Source organism: Gymnoscopelus braueri, assembly GCF_963280865.1.
Source record: "Gymnoscopelus braueri genome assembly, chromosome: 5".
NCBI classification, from domain to species: Eukaryota; Metazoa; Chordata; class Actinopteri; order Myctophiformes; family Myctophidae; genus Gymnoscopelus; species Gymnoscopelus braueri.
In genome coordinates, this window is record NC_137606.1 from 4,224,819 (window position 1) to 4,244,314 (window position 19,496).

Sequence of the window (19,496 nt, forward strand, 5' to 3'; positions counted from 1 at the left end):
CTACAAGCTGGTGATGTGCACTACTGAAACACTATCAGGATTAATGTACTGGTCCGGTAGGTTACACAAGTCATTATTTCATGTCGGACAACATTGAAGTAGAGCCATCACTCTGCAATAGATCAGCTATAGTTTTCCACCTGTCCAAAGTCAGTTAAACCCTAAGACATGACATAAATATTGGTTCACATTACCTTTTGTAAGCTTCTTTGTGACAATCTGCGGCAAAGCGCCCTCTTGTGGCTATAAAGGTACTGACACCAGTTATATAATTTTCTATGCAAAATATAACATTTGACAGCACTACTTAGCAATAGATTCGTTTTTAACGACATTAGCCCTATTTTGGACATATTTTTTTCAAAAGATTTTACATCAGAATCAGAATCAGAATCAGTTTTATTGTCACATCACAGGTTTACAAGGTAAAAAAGTGGGTGAAATTCTTTTTTGTACATCGTTCCCATCGCAACGTTAGTTTCCATAGAAAGAAGAGGGGGGGGGGAGAAGAAGAGGGGGGCAGGTGGGAAGGAGATCAAAAACAAGAGAGCAACAGAAGGCCAGACAAGTTATCTACATATTTACAAATTACCTGAGATAATAAAAAAACTAAAGAACTAAACTAAGGTGCCTGAGCATAGCAGCAATGTATTGTATACTGTGCATGTTATACTTATACTGTGCATGATAGACAAAGGACGTTAAGGTGCTTAGAGGAAAAGGAGCACAATAAAAAGACCCAAAAAAGTCAGTGCGTTATACAAGGGATTAAGGTGCAAAAGGTCAGTGCGTGTCCACCTAGAGTGGACTGACCCTAGTATAATCCGCATGTAGCTCCATGAGGGAGTGCAACAAAAAGTCATTTGTACCTGGTGTAGTCCACAGGTGTGTCCGAGGGGGGGCTAAAGTCCAAGTCATTGTCCCTGGTATAATCCACAGGTGTGTTCAGGAAGGAAGAGCCAGAAAAGTCTGCCCCGCCTGTTGTCAGGCTGCTGAACTCATCCAGGCTTATGCCCCATTCAGCATTCTGACAGCAGCTGGGTTGAAACTACACCAAAATCTGGTGGTGGAACTCTTGATACTGCGGTAGAGCCCCTTGCCCGGTCGCGGTCGTTGTAGGGGGTTGAACAGTCTGTGACTTGGGTGGTGCTTGTCCTTGATGATGCGCTTGGCTTTGACCACGCACCGCTTTTTGTACAGTTCCTGGAGCGCTGGGAGCTCGATTCCCATTATCCGCTCTGCCGATCGCACTACTCGTTGTAGGCTGACCTTTTCTCGGGCAGTGCAGTTCCCGTACCAGGCCGTGACACAGCCTGTTAGGATGCCTTCAACAGAACTGTTGTAGTACAGCCTGAGGATGCGACGTCCTACTCCGAGCTTCTTCAGGCGGCGGAGCCAGTACAGTCGCTGCTGAGCCTTTTTCCTCACGTGTGTGGAGTGCGTCTCCCATTTGAGGTCCTCCTCGATGTGTACTCCGAGGAACTTGAACTCGCTGACCCTTTCCACTGCAGCACCGTCGATGAGGATGGGCGCATGGTCTCTCCGCGGCCTCCTGAAGTCCACGATCAGTTCTTTGGTCTTGTCGACGTTAAGAGAGAGGTTGTTCTCACGGCACCAGTGTGCCAGTGATTTGATCTCCTCTCTGTAGTCAGACTCGTCGTTGTTGACGATTCGGCCTATCACTGTCGTGTCGTCCGCGTACTTTATGATGGTGTTGGAGACATGTGTGGCTATGCAGTCATACGTGTACAGGGAGTAGAGGAGAGGGCTCAGCACGCATCCCTGGGGTGCTCCGGTGTTGAGGGTCAGGGGGTCGGATGTGATGCTGCCCATTCTCACCACCTGATGTCGGTTGGACAAGAAGTCCTGTATCCAGTCGCACATGCTTGGGTGTAGCCCTAGGTGTCTGAGCTTTTTGTCAAGTATTGCTGGGACAATGGTGTTGAATGCTGAGCTGTAGTCCACGAACAGCATACGTACATATTTGTCCTTCAGCAGCTTGTTGTCCATGTGCGAGAGGACGGTGTGGAGAGCCATGGCAATAGCGTCGTCGGTGGATCTGTTTTTGCGGTATGCATACTGCCACGGATCCAGCGAGGCAGGTAGCGTGGAGCTGATGTATTCCCTCACCAGTTTCTCGAAACACTTGCTGACGATCGGGGTGAGAGCAACAGGTCTCCAGTCGTTCAGGCATGTCACTTTGGCCTTTTTGGGAATGGGCACAATAGTTGACATTTTGAACCCTGCAGGGACCACAGCCAGGGAGAGGGAGAGGTTAAAGATGTCAGCGAAGACACCCGCCAGCTGGTCTGCACATGTCTTAAGGACCCGGCCTGGAATCCCATCAGGTCCGGCTGCCTTGTGGATGTTGACCCGTGTGAAGGCTGTACGCACTTCTCTCTCCGAGATGGTTAGAGGAGGGTTCTCCTCTGCTGGTGCTGCTGATGGCCCCGCTTGGCTGCCGCGGTTGGAGCTGATCTCAAACCGGCCGTAGAAAGTGTTCAGTTCGTTGGGGAGGGAGGCAGGCGGGTTCACCTCGCTTCTGGTTCTTGTTTTGCAGTCTGTCAAGGTGTGTACTGCCTGCCATGTGCTCCTGATGTCGCCACTGCTGAGTTTGTCTTGCATCTTTTTTGTGTAGGCCTTTTTCGCCTTCCTGATGGCGCTGTTTAGGGCCGCGCGCGTCGTGTTGCGCGTTTCCACGTCGCCAGATTTGAAACCAGCGTCCCGTTCATGCAGATGTGCACGTACTCCGCTGTCCATCCATGGTTTCTGATTGGGATAGATCCGAACTGTCTTTTTTGGGACAATGTCATCTATGCACTTGCTGATAAAGCCAGTGACTGAGTCTGAGAGTTCGTTGATGTTATTCCCAGCGGCGTTCTTAAACATCCCCCAGTCAGTCTGGTAGAAGCAGGATTGTAGCATAGCGTCTGTGTCCTCAGACCAGATTCGGATTTCCTTCTCAACGACCGGCTCCCTTTTTAGCCTCTGTTTGTAGGCAGGTAGCAGCTGGATGGCGTCGTGGTCAGAGCTTCCTAGCGGTGGGCGGCGGAGAGCTTTGTATCCATCCTTGAAGGGCGTGTAGCAGTGGTCAAGAACATTGTCACCACGGGTACTGCAGGCGACATGCTGGTGGAATTTGGGAAAGACCTTTTTTAAGTCTGTCCGGTTGAAGTCGCCTAGGCAGATGACTGCGCAGTCCGGGTGGCGATTTTCTTGTGCACTGATCGCCTGGTGTAATTCCCTCATAGCTGTGTCCTTATTAGCTCCAGGATGAATGTAAACAACGGCTACAATCACGATGCTGAAGTCGCGTGGTAGGTAGAAAGGACGGCAGGCTATGATTAAAAGTTCAAGGTCTGGTGAGCAGTGACTGTCTAGGATTTTAACATCTTTGCACCAGTTGTTGTTGATCAAGGCACAAACTCCCCCCCCACGTTGCTTACCGCTCAGTACAGGATCTCTGTCCTTCCTATACGCGGTGAAGCCAGGAGGAGTGATAGAAGAATCAGATGCTAACTCCGTTAGCCACGTCTCTGTTAGCACAACAACACAAGTCCTCCTCGTCTCTGCGTTGTATTTAACGCGCGCCAGTAAGTCGTCCATAGTGGTCACTGTTCTTGATTCACACAGAGATCTAACGTTCGCTAGCAGGATTGAAGGCAGTGCAGGTTTATATCCACGTTTTGTTGTTCTTACGAGAAGACCCGCTCTCGTGCCTCTTCGCCACGGTCTTTTTCGTCGGGGGTTTGTTGATCCATCCGGAACAAAGGGGGCCCCACCCCCCACCCAGCCGAGTGGAAGGTTTTCAGCAAAAAAGTCCGGAATTCTGTGTGTAATCGCTGTGCTAATGTCCATAAGTGCTTGTCTGTCATAACTCCTTAGACACGCGACGGTGTAGGGAAAAAAGAGAAGGCTAAAAAATACTAAAAAGATGGAAAAACGTTGCGTGTCAATATTACATTTAATATTTTTCACATTTTTGCCCTAAATTTGCCCTGACATCATTGCAACTGGTTGTGAGCTTGTAGCTATTTTCACAATTTGTCATACATTGAAGTATATAGGGCTTAAAGCGGCACTATGTAACTTTTGTTTTATGAATACATTAAAATGTTGTCCAATCTGTATGGCAGAGTATGTTAATACAACAATATAACTTATACAATTGGGGTGGTTGTATTTTGTCTCCCTGCTCTTCTATTGAGACACTTAGATCGTGTCAAAGGTCATGTCTCACCTAGACACAGGATCTGACACGAATCTTGACCTGATGGTCAAGATTCAATTTATCCCCTAAGAAAGCAGGCCGGCTCTTTTAGCTCAACGGTAAAAATGTCAGCACTTGCGCAGGAAAAAACGGGTTCAAATCCGGGGGGAGAAGAGGAAAGTTACATAGTGGAGCTTTAAGTGGTTAAACAAACAATGCCTGATGGCAGTTTTCTCTCCATCCTGTTGTTATTGTGTACTCCAGTACCCAGGGGTGGCAGAGAGCATCCACAGTGACATCGACAACCTGATGTCAGTGCTGAGGATGAGCGTGGTGTTGCCAGGCGGTGAGGGTTCTACAGTACTTGCACCATGTTTGCATCACAAGCTCTCCCTCATAAAGAGTCCCCATTAAAAAGGATTGTCGACGACGGACTGCTTTGAACACAGAGGTTGCACAACTCACTGGTTCTCAAAAGGACCTCCAAATTGATATGTATTTAGCCGCGGACCCCCCCATCTGAATTTCTTTTGTGCCAGGGACCCCCCCCCTGAATATTTTGAGATGTGGGTCCGCGGCCAAATACATATCATTTTGGGGGTCCGCGGCATGAAAAAGTTTGAGAACCACTGGACGAGGCAACATCAATATGTCCAATTATTACAACCGTAGGTAATGAGCTTGCATCAAAACCGAGAAACGGCTCGACTGCAAAAGGCCAATTTCAGTAAGTGCAACGCAATGCAATTAAGGGAATGCGATCCAGGAGAACACAAGATGACTGTTACAGTTACCACCGTTAGTCATGAGGGGTTCGCCAACTTCAGGACACAATGACGACTCACGTTTTGTAGATGAACGTGAAGAGTGAAATGAAATGTTAATGGTTATTTCTTATTTGTGGCGTCACGTAATGCGTGATGGATATTAGTCTTTAAGTAATTCTTCCAGTAAAACTATGTTCCTGAAGGAGGCTGGAACATGACTTACTGTACTGCCAGGGCATGTTACGTATATACCACCTCACTGTGTTCAAAGCAGTCCTACAGTGCAGTACATCCACAATTATTTTTTACCCATTAAGACACCAAAAGATCTGTCATTTTAGATTTGAACCACTTTAACCATTATTTTATACTTTGGCTATTTTTAGAAAATGTGTGCAAATCTTTGAATATATATATATTTTAAGCGGACCCGGACCCCACTTGGAGAACCACATATTCTATTGATGTTGGGCTGTTTGCTACAATAAATGGACTGAAAATGACACTGTGGCTCTTCCTGCAGGTCTGTTTGCAGACAGCAGCCTAGAGGTTCTTCAGCGGGAGCTGGCGTGGGAGTGTGACTACAAGAGAGAGGCGGAGTGTGCCAAGAAGTTCAGGTTTGGATCAAGTGATTTATTTATTTTTTGTTGGCAGTCTTGACCGTCATACACCATTTCACACTGCACAGGACAGGAGTATGCGAATGCACCAAGACTCTGACTTTCTTGGGATACAGTTTAAGGTGTGTTTGTCCTCCCAAGACCTTAAGTTAAAGCGGCACTATGTAATTTTTTTTTAATGAATAAAATGTGATTTTCTGTGTGTATGGTAGAGTATGTTAATATGATATAACAATATACATTTGTTCAGGTCATGTCTCACCTAGACACAGGATCTGACACAAATTGTGACCTGATGGTCAAGATTCAATTTATCCCCTGGGCAAGCAGGCAGGCTCTATTAGCTCAATGGTAAAAATGGCAGCACCTGCGCAGGAAAACGGGTTCAAATCCGGGCTAGAAGAGGAAAGTTACATAGTGCTGCTTTAAGCATCCATCCAAATGTTACAGGAGCACTCATTTTCAACCATATCTTCGTGGACCTCACTAATGCTCATTCAATAATGATTACAATTTCCATCTATTCTACACACTCTGCGTCTCATTGGTGGGCTGTGGACAGTTCAGAAACCTGCCTGACAATGGCATCATCGATGTGGATTCAAAGCTATTAGAAACTACAGCCTTTCTATCCCTGGAAAGTTAGCATGCTGAAATGGAAGCCATTGTTCTTTCTTGCATTGATAATACACTTTAAAAGAGTCAAGACAGATTCTACTAACAGCAGAATCTGTCAGCACCACTGCCCTAAACATGTAGTGTTGTTGTTAGTACGAATAAACACAGAATCACCCCGGATGAAGTGGACTAAGCAAAGGGAGGTGGTGCCCCCAGAGGCAAAAACGAAGAAAAAAGATATAAAACATTTTTTTACTGAATGGGTTCCCAGATTGGAAATGACCAAACCTGCCTACCGATGATGTCACTGGTAAGCAGGTTTCTGAACTGTAAACAGCCCTCCTCTGAGACACAGATAGAATAGTCAGAAATGGTGCCTTCCAAGAAGGCTGAATTTGGGTGAAGTGGTCCTTTAACAAACTGCACCACAATCCAGTGCTATTTCCCAAACCCTGCAGTCTTTATAGCCTACAACTCCACTTCATCATAGACTTATGAAAAACATTATCTTAGGTCGAAATAACGATGAACACCATATTATAAATTATAATACGGTACCTGTGTTTTTTTGTGTGTGTTTTGCATTGTCTATGATGTTCAGGTCGTTGCTAGAGGGAGAGGAGGACTTTGAGATCCCGGAGGTGATCGATGACCTGTCGGCCCGCAGGGTCCTGACCATGGGGCTGGTCCAGGGGGTCCCTCTGGACCGCTGTGTCGACCTGGACCAGGAGACTAGGAACCACGTAGGGCCACACACACACACACACACACACACACACACACACACACACACACACACACACACACACACACACACACACACACACACACACACACACACACACACACACACACACACACACACACACACACACACACACTGAACAGCTGGGAGCACAGTGGATATTTGTCTAGGGCAAGGGTTCCCAAACATTTCAGGCCGTGACTCCCCCCAACATAATCATATTTGAACTGGGGACCCCCCACCCTGACAAGCACTTGGAATTGTAGGAGTTGAGGCATAACATTTAGTTTGACTCGGTTCCACAGATATACATATTGTGAAAATAGCCGATCTACAAGCTCACAACGCCTCGCCTCGTGAGCTCGTAGAATGGCTATTTTCACAATGTTTGCCTCTTTAGTATTAAAAAGTCCTTAAAAGTCATTAAATTGTAACTCTGGAAATGTGCAGATACCCTGTATACACTTACATAATGTTGGTTTGTTTACTGTTGAGTGAGAAAACAATGTTGCACATTAACTCTCTCACTGCCAGACTTATTTCTGGCTGCGTGCACCCAGTGCTAGCGATTTTTCTATTTTTCTCACCTTTTGAAGTAGTCACAGAATATTTATCTCCAGTATGATCGATCCCCTGATGGTTGCTAATCCCAGAGGGTTTCACTGTGCTTCCGCAAAGGAAAATAATTTCCCGAGCCCCAGTTTGGGATACCAATTGTATCCAATCAGGATAGAGAACTCAAACAGGATACACAATAAACAAGTGAAATTGGAAGTGATGACACAAAGAAATGAGCAGACAAATTGGAACTGGAACACTATACAGAATTAAGCTGATAAATGGGTACTGTCTCCTGATTTTGTCACCTACCTGAAGATGTATTTTCTGTTTATTTAAGAGCTGGCGAGAGAGGGAGACCCCTGTTACTGAACAAACACTATATAGCAATAATCACTATATAATACAGTGCTTTAAAATTTTAACATAAAAAAAAAAAAAAAAACATAATTCGATTGATCGATCATTAAAATAAACATGATCTGAAAATGCATGCGGCCCACCCATCTGACCACTTACCATCTTAAGTGGTCAGATCGGTGGGCCGTAAACACTTTCGAGTGGGCCCTGATCCAGAGCAGGTTGTGAACCACTGTACTACTATAGTGTACAGGACACTGAAGTATTTAGGGCCTTGATAGATAGGTATTTTAAATAGAGTGCAGTATTGCGGTGTTCTAACATCAAGGTTCAAATTAATTTACGGTGTTAAACTAGTTCAAACCTGCATTTCCACCCACCGTCCGACCGTCCGGGCTATGGGACTGTGATGACAGATCCCATAGCCTGTGGCAAAAACATGCTAATAAATAGCTATTACATTTGGGGAAAAGTGAAAAATCGACTTCCTCACGTCCTGCATTTCGTCTCCGTCGGGCGGAAACCTCATGTCCAAAACTGTTACTTTTCAGGATTCAAATAAAAAAATGGCAAAAGTAGCCGTGTTTCAAGCTTGCAGATCTGCTACTTTTGATGCTTTTGTGTGACACTGTAGTATGATCAAGTCATTTTGTATGATCAAGTCATTTTGTAAATGATTACGAAAAAAAGAAAAGTTTGAAAATGGAAATAAGAGGTTTTGTTGCATTGCTTCTCTCGTTGTTCACTATGGGAAACAGCGCCCTCCGGCGATGATACAGAAGCTTCACATTCACTCCCTCAGGGCCAAAACCCTTTTTGGCCCGATGGGCCTTTCGTCGCTTCCCGGCAGCCTCCTCGCCCGAGGGCATAAGAGGAGCAGGAACGCGGAAGTCATCCTCTTTGTTCCTTCTGCCAAGCGTGTGAAGGAGCTCCACACTCTAAGAATCGAGGTTGCGGGTTTCTACAAGCTCAATAGCGACGGGTTGGATCCCAGTCCACTGAGTTCCCCAACCTTTCTCCCTCTAACTACTATTTTCCCGGCGTGGAAAACACCGCTAACTTGTTAGCTCTTCTTCATGGATCGACGGGACCGTCCAGCCGTCGCCGATCGCCGACAGCTGGAGACCAGCATGGACCTTCCCCCGCGGCGTTGCGGCTCCCGTTCATGCTCCCAGCCTCTCGAGGAATGGGACCAGCATGACCACTGCGTTAGCTGCCTGGGACTCGCACACGCTGAGGACGCCGTCTACGGCGACCCGAGATGCTACGAGTGTGCAGGCTTGCACACCTCCGAGCTCAGTGAAAGGTTCAACAGGGCCCAGAGGCTCTTCCTACCACCACGAGCCATGTTCGAGAGCTGCGAGGACGAGTACGACGGAGACCGCCGCTACTATTCCTCTCGACGATCGGCGGACCGCGGGCCAGCTAGCCTAGCCGCCGTATGGGAAGAACGTCGGCGGCCCGAGCGTCAGCAACAGCCGGCTCTGCACGGATGACCGTGGCCCCCCAGTTCTCGGCCCACCTGAAGCGAGGACCCTTCTCCCTGTTACTATGCCTGCGGTGGCGGCTGCGGCTCAGCCTGGCAGCACTCTCCCACCAGCCGAAAAAGGTGAGACCACTTTACTGGAGCTCTACAAAACAGCTACCATTAGATGCGGTCTTAAGTGGCCGGCTGACGACACCGAGGAGCCCCCCGCCAACCCCTCGGAGTTTCAGGGTCTCGACTCGGTGGAAGAAAAGGTTGCCAAGAAATCAAAGCTTCCCCTGGCTAGGGGTTTCAACGCAGCTCTCTCATCGTCGTGGGATTCCCCTTTAACCCCCGACTCTGATCCTAAAAGGCTACGTTTTAACATCGATTGTGCGGGTGCGAGCGAGCTCGGTCTCCTGGCCCTTCCCCCCATGGATCGCACCCTAGCCCTCTCACTCGCCCTTAGCATACCGAAAAACCAGAAGCTCCCCTTCTCCACGGTTAAGGATCCTCCGCTTCTGACCAACGAGAAGGACGTGTCTGGCTCTGCAGCCACCAGAGTTCTCTACAAAGCTTTTACCTCCGGAGCTAGAGCCCTCAACGCCACAGCGCTGCTGCAGGGGTCCCTGAAAGTACTCCTGAGCGAGGCAGGAGACACCGCCACACCTCAGCAGCTAGCAGAGATGAGGCGCATCACACAGGAGCTTATCCTGCTTAACAAATACTCCACAGAGTGGACCGGCAGGGGACTCGGACTGTGTGTTACTCATGAGAGAGCGCGGTGGCTCGACCACGTCAACTTCAAGGGTCCTGATGACAAAAAGAATCTCCAGAACCTAAAAGTGACTCCAGGTAATCTTTTCAAGGGGGGCATGAGCTACCTGCAGGACAGCGCCGCAGTGCGTAAAGCTCAGGACGAGGCTGCCTTGTCCTGCATCCAGGTTCCAACCAGGTCTCTTCCCCCCAAACCCCAGAACCGTCCTCCGCGGCCGGAGAGAGGCAGACCACCGACCCGACAGGACGCTCCGTCTCGCCAGACCCATTCCTTCTCCGCCCCGCCCGCCGCCAGAAGCGAACAGCGGGACCGGAGAGAGGACGACCGTCCTCGCCCTCCACCCAGCAAGCCTCACCAGAGAGGCGGTTACAGAGGTCGCACGTCCAAGCGTGGGGGGCCAACTAGGTGACACCATCACTCCCTGCCAGACGTGCAGGGAGGCTCTCTCCCCCGGTTCCCTCTCCCCTCAGACGGGGGATCTGCATCGGGTTCTAGTGGCCGCGGGCCTCAGTACCAGGACGACGAGGAAGAGGAGGAGACCTTCATCGGAGTCAGTGGCGACAGTAAACTGCGCTACGAGCCCCGAGTTCAGAGACACACACACACACACACACACATGTCACAGTAGCAAATTACGTGAATGTGCATGCACAATTGAATACACATGTTGTTGTAGAGAATTACTTAAATGTGTATGCGCCGTTAAATGTGAATGTGTCCCCTGCTTTTGTTGCAAATGTTGCTTACATGACGAAAAATGCTGTAATAAACAACCAAAAAGTTCTGCAACCAAAGGTACCCAAAATGAGCCAACGACCACTACGGACCCCCCGCGGGGGGTCCATGGTGGTCGTTGGACAGAGAAAAGGCGTTATGGCGGGCCAAAACCGTCATTTCCTACAAGGGTCACGCCAAAATTTTCCTTGGTCCATGAAAGAAAGTCACAAGGTAAATATAAGCCAAATTGTTGTAAGGAAGGTGGGGGTAGCCAAAATGGCCGCCCCCACTGCACAACACGTGTTGCCAATAAAGATGGCCGCTGCTGCTCGCAGACACGTGTTGCCGGCAACAATGGCGGCGCCCACGTGCGTGGCCAGTATTTCCAAAATGGCCGCGTACATGGGCCCGGAAGTAACACCAAGCACGGTTGTCAGGCCAACGAGTGGCGCCAAGATGGCGGCTCATGTACGCTCGAATACAATAACAACCCCCCCAAATCCGTTGTCATTGCACATCGAGCAATGGAAAAAATGCAACCCCAACCCCTGGGTGCTTCGTACGATAGCAAAGGGTTACAGACTGCAATTTTCCACCAAACCACCCATGTCCAACAAAGTACTGTTGTCACAAGCGAGTGGTCAAGCGGCGGTGACGTTACGAGAGGAGATCTCCTCTCTATTACGCAAGAATGCCGTAAGGGAAGTGCTACCAGGAGAAAGCCGTCTCGGTTTCTACTCGAGATACTTCCTGGTCAAGAAGAAAGGGGGTGGATTACGTCCCATAATGGATCTCAGAGCTCTCAACAGGTATTTGAAAACTTTTCAATTCAAAATGTTGACGGCAGCAGCGTTACTACGCTCAGTCCGCCAGGGCGACTGGTGGAGCTCGATAGATCTCAAGGACGCATATTTCCACATCCCTATTTACCCACCGCACAGAAAATTCCTGCTGTTCGAATTCGAGGGTCGGGTGTACGAGTACCTGGTCCTCCCGTTCGGGATGTCCCTGAGTCCCAGGGTGTTCGTGAAATGCACTCAGGCAGCGATAGCCCCTCTTAGGCAGAGTGGCGTTCGCATAGCGAGTTACATAGACGATTGGCTTCTGACGGCGGATTCGCGTCAGGAAGCATGTCATCACACCAGTCTGGTGGTGTCGCACCTGACCTCCCTGGGATTCACGCTAAACTTCGAGAAGTGCGTGCTCACACCGTCCCGTCGCGCTACTTTTATAGGTATAGCACTGGACTCGGTCGCTCTCAGGGCGCGTCTGTCTCAGGAGAGGATAGATTCCTTCCTGAAGTGTCTGGCATTGTTTCAACTGGGACGCAGGGTCCAGTACAAAATCTGCATGAGGGCAGCGGGACTCATGGCCTCGGCCATTTCCTTAGTGCGTCTGGGCAGACTACACATGCGGCCGTTTCAGAGATGGGTGGGCTCCCTCAGGATCCCGGCCACTCAGGGTTTTCGTCACGTGACAGTGTCCGCGGCGTGCATGCAATCCCTTCAACAGTGGAAAGTAGCTTCTTTCCTGTCGGAGGGCGTCCCGATGGGGAGGATCATCTCGAGGAAGATGATCACCACAGATGCCAGCCTGACAGGTTGGGGCGCAACATTCGAGGGCCGGATGGCCAGGGGTCTATGGGACCGCAGTATGAGGAAAGCACACATCAACTACTTGGAGTTGATGGCAGTCTTTCTGGCAGTAAAACATTTCAGGTCCCACATCGGTGGTTGTCACGTTCTGGTCAGGACAGACAATACCACGACCATGGCCTACATCAACAAGCAGGGAGGTCTGAAGTCTCCTACCTTAGATGGTCTGGCTCGGAGGCTGATACTGTGGTGCAACTCGCACCTGAAATCAATCAGCGCCTCTCATGTGCCTGGACTTCTGAACAGGGGAGCCGATCTTCTGTCCAGAGGCAGGACTCATTATTCGGACTGGTCTCTGCACCCCGGGGTCGCGGCCCAGATTTGGACCAGGTTCGGTCGGCCCCAGGTGGACCTCTTTGCCTCGGAGGAGAACGCGAAGTGCTCGCTGTTTTTCTCAATGAAAGGACAGGCTCCGCTGGGTTTGGACGCCCTGGCACACGAGTGGCCGGGGGGGCTACTTTATGCGTTCCCTCCGCTGGAGCTGATCCACCCCACTCTGGAACGGATCAGGCTCCGGGACCTGACGGTGCTGCTGGTGGCCCCAGCATGGGGCACGTGGAGGTCGGAGATAGCTCCCTTCCTATACGAGCGGCCTTGGCCCCTCCCGTTGCGAGAGGACCTGCTGCAGCAGGCGGGGGGCGAACTTCATCATCCCAGACCCGCAGACCTAGCTCTGTGGGTCTGGCCCGTGAGAGGGCGAACTTGACTGCGACTGGACTTCCACCTAGGGTGGTAGCTACTATTCAGGCCGCTAGGGCACACTCCACTAGGTCTCTCTATGGAGCTAAGTGGGGCGTGTTCGAGGAGTGGTGTATGGAACAGTCCCCGGTTGTGGTCCCGTTCCAGGCGTCGGCCGCAGATATCATGACCTTCCTACAGGATAGGTTGGATCTTGGGAACGCTTTCTCCACGGTTAAAGTGTACTTGGCGGCCATTTCGGCCAACCATGTTGGTTTCCCCGATGGAAAAAACGCGGGGAAACAACCACTTGTGGGTCAGTTCATGAAGGGCGCGTTGCGTGAACATCCTGTCTCAAGGTCTTTGTTTCCCACGTGGGACTTGGTCCTGGTGCTAGACTCTCTCTCTCGTCCTCCTTTTGAACCTTTTGAGACGGTGGAACTGAAGTTCCTCACGCTCAAGACAGTACTCTTGGTTGCGCTGACAACAGCGAAACGGGTGAGCGATATACATGCCCTCTCGGTGGTTCCGGAGTGCATGAGGTTTGCTGGTGATGGTAGTAGGGTTGTTCTAAAACCTAACCCGGCGTTCATCCCCAAGAACCACCTGACGGTGGTTGCGCCAACCGAGTTGGTGGCTTTTCACCCGCCTCCGTTTGCCTCAGAGGAGGATCGGAGGCTGCACTGTCTTTGTCCAGTGAGAGCCTTGCGGCTGTATGTCCAGAGGACTGCGGCCCAGGGCCGGCCTAGCCAGTTGTTTGTCTCCTTGGGCCCCGGGCCTGGGGGAAAGGCGGTGACTAAGTCTACGCTTTCCCGTTGGATTGTGGAGGCTATTCGCCTGGCGTACACCAGTAGGGGAGCCCCAGTGCCTGAGGGCCTGAGGGCGCACTCTACTAGGGGTGTGTCAGCGTCCTGGGCCCTCTGCAGAGGGGTGTCTATTCAGGACGTTTGTACTGCAGCGAGTTGGGCGTCGCCGTCGACTTTCGCTGCTTTCTACAGCCTGGACGTGGCGGCGTCTTCATTGGCGCACGCAGTCCTGGGTGTGGCTTCCACCTGAGGGTGGGTGGGTGCATGGAACGGCGGTAGTTTCTGTTCATGCCCCTGTGCCTTAGTGTGGGATAGGCCGATGTCTGGGCCTTAGATTTATAAGGCGGACTTCGGTCTGTCAGGGCCCTCCCCCACTAGAATAGACAGGCTGTGCCTGCTTTTTAGTTTATAAGGCAGACCTTGGTCTGTCAGGGCCCCACTTTTCTCCTGTTCCGTGCCTTAGACCCGGTGGGTCTGTTGGCGCCTGGGTGGCAAGGGTCACGCCCCTCGGGGCGTGGCCCTGGCGCCCAGGGGAGGGCTGGGACAGCAGGTTGTGGTATCTCGATTCGTAGATACATTCCGGGGGTTTATATCTCCCATAGTGAACAACGAGAGAAGCAATGCAACAAAACTATGGGTTACTTGCGTAACCCCGGTTTTGTAAATTGCGAACGAGTTGTTCACTAAAACACCCTTCTTTTTTGCTTGGCAGAAGGAAGCTGGTGTGTTAAGAGGATGACTTCCGCGTTCCTGCTCCTCTTATGCCCTCGGGCGAGGAGGCTGCCGGGAAGCGACGAAAGGCCCATCGGGCCAAAAAGGGTTTTGGCCCTGAGGGAGTGAATGTGAAGCTTCTGTATCATCGCAATTTACAAAACCGGGGTTACGCAAGTAACCCATATTTTCTGTCTGACAGCAACGGTTTGCCAGTGGTCAATGCCCATGTGCAAAGTTCAGATCGACTGGTCAAACCACAGAGGAGAACCCTGGATGAGGATGGACAGATATATAGACTGACAGAGTTTTGTTCATTATTGTGTAAGGGTGTTTCTTTTTCAGTCAATAATGTTCTCACCTCTCCTCTCTCCACAGATTTGTTTTAAAATCCTCCAGCTGACTCTCAGAGAGCTGTTTGAGTTCAGGTTCATGCAGACAGATCCCAACTGGGCCAACTTCTTCTACAACACAGAGACTAACAAGGTAAAGGAAGACGGAACACCTGAGCCTATACACGGTGCTCTCACTCAATCAATCCTCATGCCAAGAGAATTAATCAACACTTGAATCGTGCATTTTTTACTGCTAGAATTCATAATTCAAAATCTTGTGCCTTTTAAACCACTTAAACCTTATGTACTCCGTGGTACGATGAATAACGGAAATAGCCAATCTACAAGCTCACAAATGGCTATTTTTTTAGGTTTTTGATTTATTTTAATGTTTTCATACAACTTTTCTCTAGTTGTATACAAAATAATAATTACAAATTCAGTTGTTTGTATCGTTACTTTGTCATGCTGTAGAAGAGAAGCAGCAAGCAACGACTCCTTGTATTGTCATCATAATGTCCCCAGCATCAACTCATGTACGATGCTTTGTACTCATTTTGTCACTATAGGTGATTCTGTTGGACTTTGGAGCTTGCAGGGATTACGAAGCATCCTTTACAGATACATACATAGAGGTACGCATTATCACGTTTTGAAGGATGGATGATGCATAGTACGACAATATGGAATGAATTGATTGTTAATGGTAGGGTAAGCGATATTGTGTACTGTATTCTGTATAGTAATCATTGCTATAGTGTTTGTTCAGTAACAGGAGTAACAGGAGTCTCCCAGTCTCTCCACCTCTTAAATAAACAGAAAATACATTTTCAGGTAGGTGACACAATCAGGAGAACAGTACCCATTAGTGATGCGCGGGTTGACCCGTTATACCGCGGGTCCCGTGGGTCAACCCGCGGCGCGGGCAGACAGTCAAGATTTCAGAGGCAATTATGCGGGTTGCGGGTGTTGCGGGTCATCAACACCACTCTCACACGCAAAAGAAATCACATTTAAGCCTATTATTAATATTAATATTTGGATAAAACTACCATTAAAACCCATCATAATTATTTAAAGTTTTTTTCATGATCTGCCTGGTGCTGCTGTATCTCACAGCGCTACAGTAATCCGATAGCTCAGCCTATTCTTCGTACCATGGTGTTGCGTGTTGAAAATATCAGACCTACAAGCTCACAACACGTTGCAACGAGCCGCGTTGTGAGCTTGTATGTCTGCTATTTTCAATACGCAACAACACCGCCATACGGCGAAGCACAAATGAAGCTTTACACAGCTGCATCTCCTCCTAATCAGCGCTGCGTACGGGTGGTTTGCTCGGGTGTAATGATAAACAGAACCGGGGTCCCGAAGTGATAGAATATGAACCAAGCCGGACCCACTTGACGATAATAAACCCGTCAAAACCAGAACTCGTATGGGTAGTGGATATTATACAAGCAAGCACAGTGACTGTCTGTCTGCAATGGATAAAGTGTTAGTGGCGAAATTTACACATACACATTGCAGGCAACTAAGGCAAGTAATCAACCTCCCTTGCGCCATCATTCATGTATAACATTAACAAAACTAAACACAAGCTGTAGGTTTTGCATATTAAGGTTGCTAGATATAAAGGCCAAAACATATATTAATTTGTTTATACTGATGTGCGATGTAGGCTACGGTATTACGCAGCAGTTCACTCACACTCACTCATGATTATCTTCTTTTTTTTCACCGCGGGTGAAAAATTAAATTATTATGGGCGGGTCGAGTCGTTGATTTATATATCGTTTTGCGGCGCGGGTTCAGTTCCGTGGCGGGACGGGGCGGGTCATGAAAAAACCCGACCGCGCATCACTAGTACTCATTATCAGCTTAATTCTTTATAGTGTTCCAGTTCCAATTGTATCTGCTCATTTCTTTGTGTCATCACTTCCAATTTCATTTGTTTATCCTGTATGGTCTGAGTTTCCTATCCTGATTGGATACAATTGGTGGCCTGACCTGAATATGCATTTTCTGTTTAATAAAGAGCTGGAGAGACATGGAGACTCCTGTTACTGAACAAACACTCTATAGCAATGAGTACTATCAGAATATAGAGCTATCTAACACTTATTGTAACCAAAGAAAATCAGTTACCCTACCTTTAACTAATGTCCCTCTTAACCCATTTAGACCTGAGGCCGATTCTAAAAACGCCTTCTAAATCCTGACCTAAGTTTTCTGAAAAACTTCAAATATTTATTCCAAAATTACAGCAAATGTATATTGCTATATACTGTACATAGCAACAAGAACCCAAAAAGGGGTTCCCGTCCTGAAAGGTATAGTTACAAATAGGGGTTCCCGCCCAAAAAGGGTTAAGCAGTCCACTTATAATAGAAGGATTCATCAGACTATAATATTATATACTGTAGGCAGAATCGATCATAGTGTGTGTGTGTGTGTGTGTGTGTGTGTGTGTGTGTGTGTTGGTTCTCAGGTGGTTCACGCGGCCTCGGTGGGCGATCGAGAGACGGTTCTCTCCAAATCCAAGGACCTGAAGTTCCTGACAGGTTTTGAGGCCAAGGTAAGAGTATTTTCGGCTCCACTAACTCTGCTGCACTGCTCATTCATTTTTCATACAGTTTGTCCTCCACCACACGCTCTCCATCTATCTTTGATCTGTTCCTCTCCCTCCCACCTCCGTCTCTCTCCTCATAACACATCGAGCTGTTTCTCTACATCTCTTGCGTGTAGTCTCATCATGTCTTCCATCCGTTTCTCTGCCTTGGTTGGGACTGTGTTGTCCCTTATCCCATTAATTTATGATTTGTGTAAATAGGCCCTAACACTGGACCAGTGCGAAGCCCTATTGAAAGGAAAGGGAATTATTATTGTTGCTTTATGCACAAATAAAAGCACAATTTTGAGAGCCTAAAGATGAAAAACAAAATGCACATGCATCAGAAGTGGTGAACAGTACATATTGTATGGGTCCACTCTCAGATATGGGTGGGGTAAAATGGCTCAATATAGAAATACATATTTTCAAAGTTGAAGCCCCTCATTTCAGTTTGACCTACTGTACATGTGCAAAACAATCTGTACGCACATGTATCATGTCAAGACTTTTAATAAAAGCCTCCCGAGCCATGACCATAACACTACATGAAGTCAGCCATTTTTTTGGTGGCATTTTAGTGTATTTCTTTGGCCATTTACAGGGGTCATACTTTAACAAAACTCCCCCAAGGAGTATAACCAGATCCACCTCAAACTCGCTCAGTAAATCATCTCTGTCTGGTGAAAACCTCAACTGTTACTTTTCAAATTCAAATTATACAACAGGTAGTTCCGACCAAGCAATCTGATTGGCTGAAATAGCTATCTAGCCGTGCTTCAAACCAGCATCATAGCACGGGCCTAATCACATTAATAAATCACTCCGCACTGCAGTCCGCACCTGATTAGACCATATATGGCACAGCTGTGCTGTGAAGTCACGCTGTCCCACGGTAGGAAAACAAACCGGAGAACAAACAGCTATGCAAAATGGACTATGTTGTTAATTTTGACTTATTTGGTGGACTTACGGTTGATCAATGGTTAGAAGGTTATAAATATCCTCCTGTGTTAAAGTAAAATTACTCCCATTTCGTTAACAGTCCAGTGTATGTTATACTTTATCGTACAAAGGTATCGCACAGCGAAAATAGCCGATCTACAAGTTCACAACGCGTCGCGTCAGCTTGTAGATCAGTTATTTTGGCCACGTGACACGGTCGTACGCGTTGTCAGCTTGTAGATCAGTTATTTTGGCCACGTGACACGGTCGTACGACGGAGCATGTAGCATATCTCAGTCAAAAACTCTTCTCTTTACAGGGAAACGGATAATAGCGAAACATTTTTATTATTAATTGCCCCACAATATGAATACATTTGGATGTGTTTTGTTGGTAACTGTTGTATAATCGCAATATTACACTCGAGGGTGTGCTTTACCTTACATTATTGGCACTTCAGTGATGCTCGCGGAACTCGGCTTCGCCTCGTTCCTGACCGCATCACTGGCGTGCCAATAATGACGGTAAAGCACACCCTCTCGTGTAATATTGCTTAATTCAAACATTGAACGGCAAACATTGAATGTCCAATTTTGTTGCTGTCGGGCAGAAACCTCTTATCTCCATATTCTAACTTTTTGTGTTATTTTTTGCAAATTAACCCCCTACTTGATCATACTACAGCTTCACACAAAACCATCAAAAGTAGCAGATCTACAAGCTAAAAAAAGTATGTTTAGGTGTTATCAACATTAGGTTTAGATTGATAATGCCTAAACATCATTTATATTATATTATCATTACTTTCAGTCATGGGATTTTATTTTGCTTCATTCCATGCATACGTCACATGCACACACCCACCCACAGTTAGGGCTTTTTCACTTGACGTTTAATTGTCGCTCAAAATAATTGGG

General features: G+C 48.1%; 1 protein-coding gene across 3 annotated transcripts in view; it reads left to right on the plus strand.

Moving 5' to 3' along the window:
* Positions 1 to 19,496, plus strand: part of coq8b (coenzyme Q8B) — a 37,247-nt gene that overhangs the window by 14,962 nt on the left and 2,789 nt on the right. For all 3 annotated transcript variants that reach the window (XM_080428871.1, XM_080428872.1, XM_080428873.1), the window contains exons 10-15: positions 4,475 to 4,556; positions 5,501 to 5,594; positions 6,817 to 6,958; positions 15,067 to 15,174; positions 15,593 to 15,658; positions 17,515 to 17,601. In XM_080428871.1, coding sequence (XP_080284997.1) covers positions 4,475 to 4,556; positions 5,501 to 5,594; positions 6,817 to 6,958; positions 15,067 to 15,174; positions 15,593 to 15,658; positions 17,515 to 17,601 — 579 coding nt within the window. The remainder of the gene's footprint in view (positions 1 to 4,474; positions 4,557 to 5,500; positions 5,595 to 6,816; positions 6,959 to 15,066; positions 15,175 to 15,592; positions 15,659 to 17,514; positions 17,602 to 19,496) is intronic.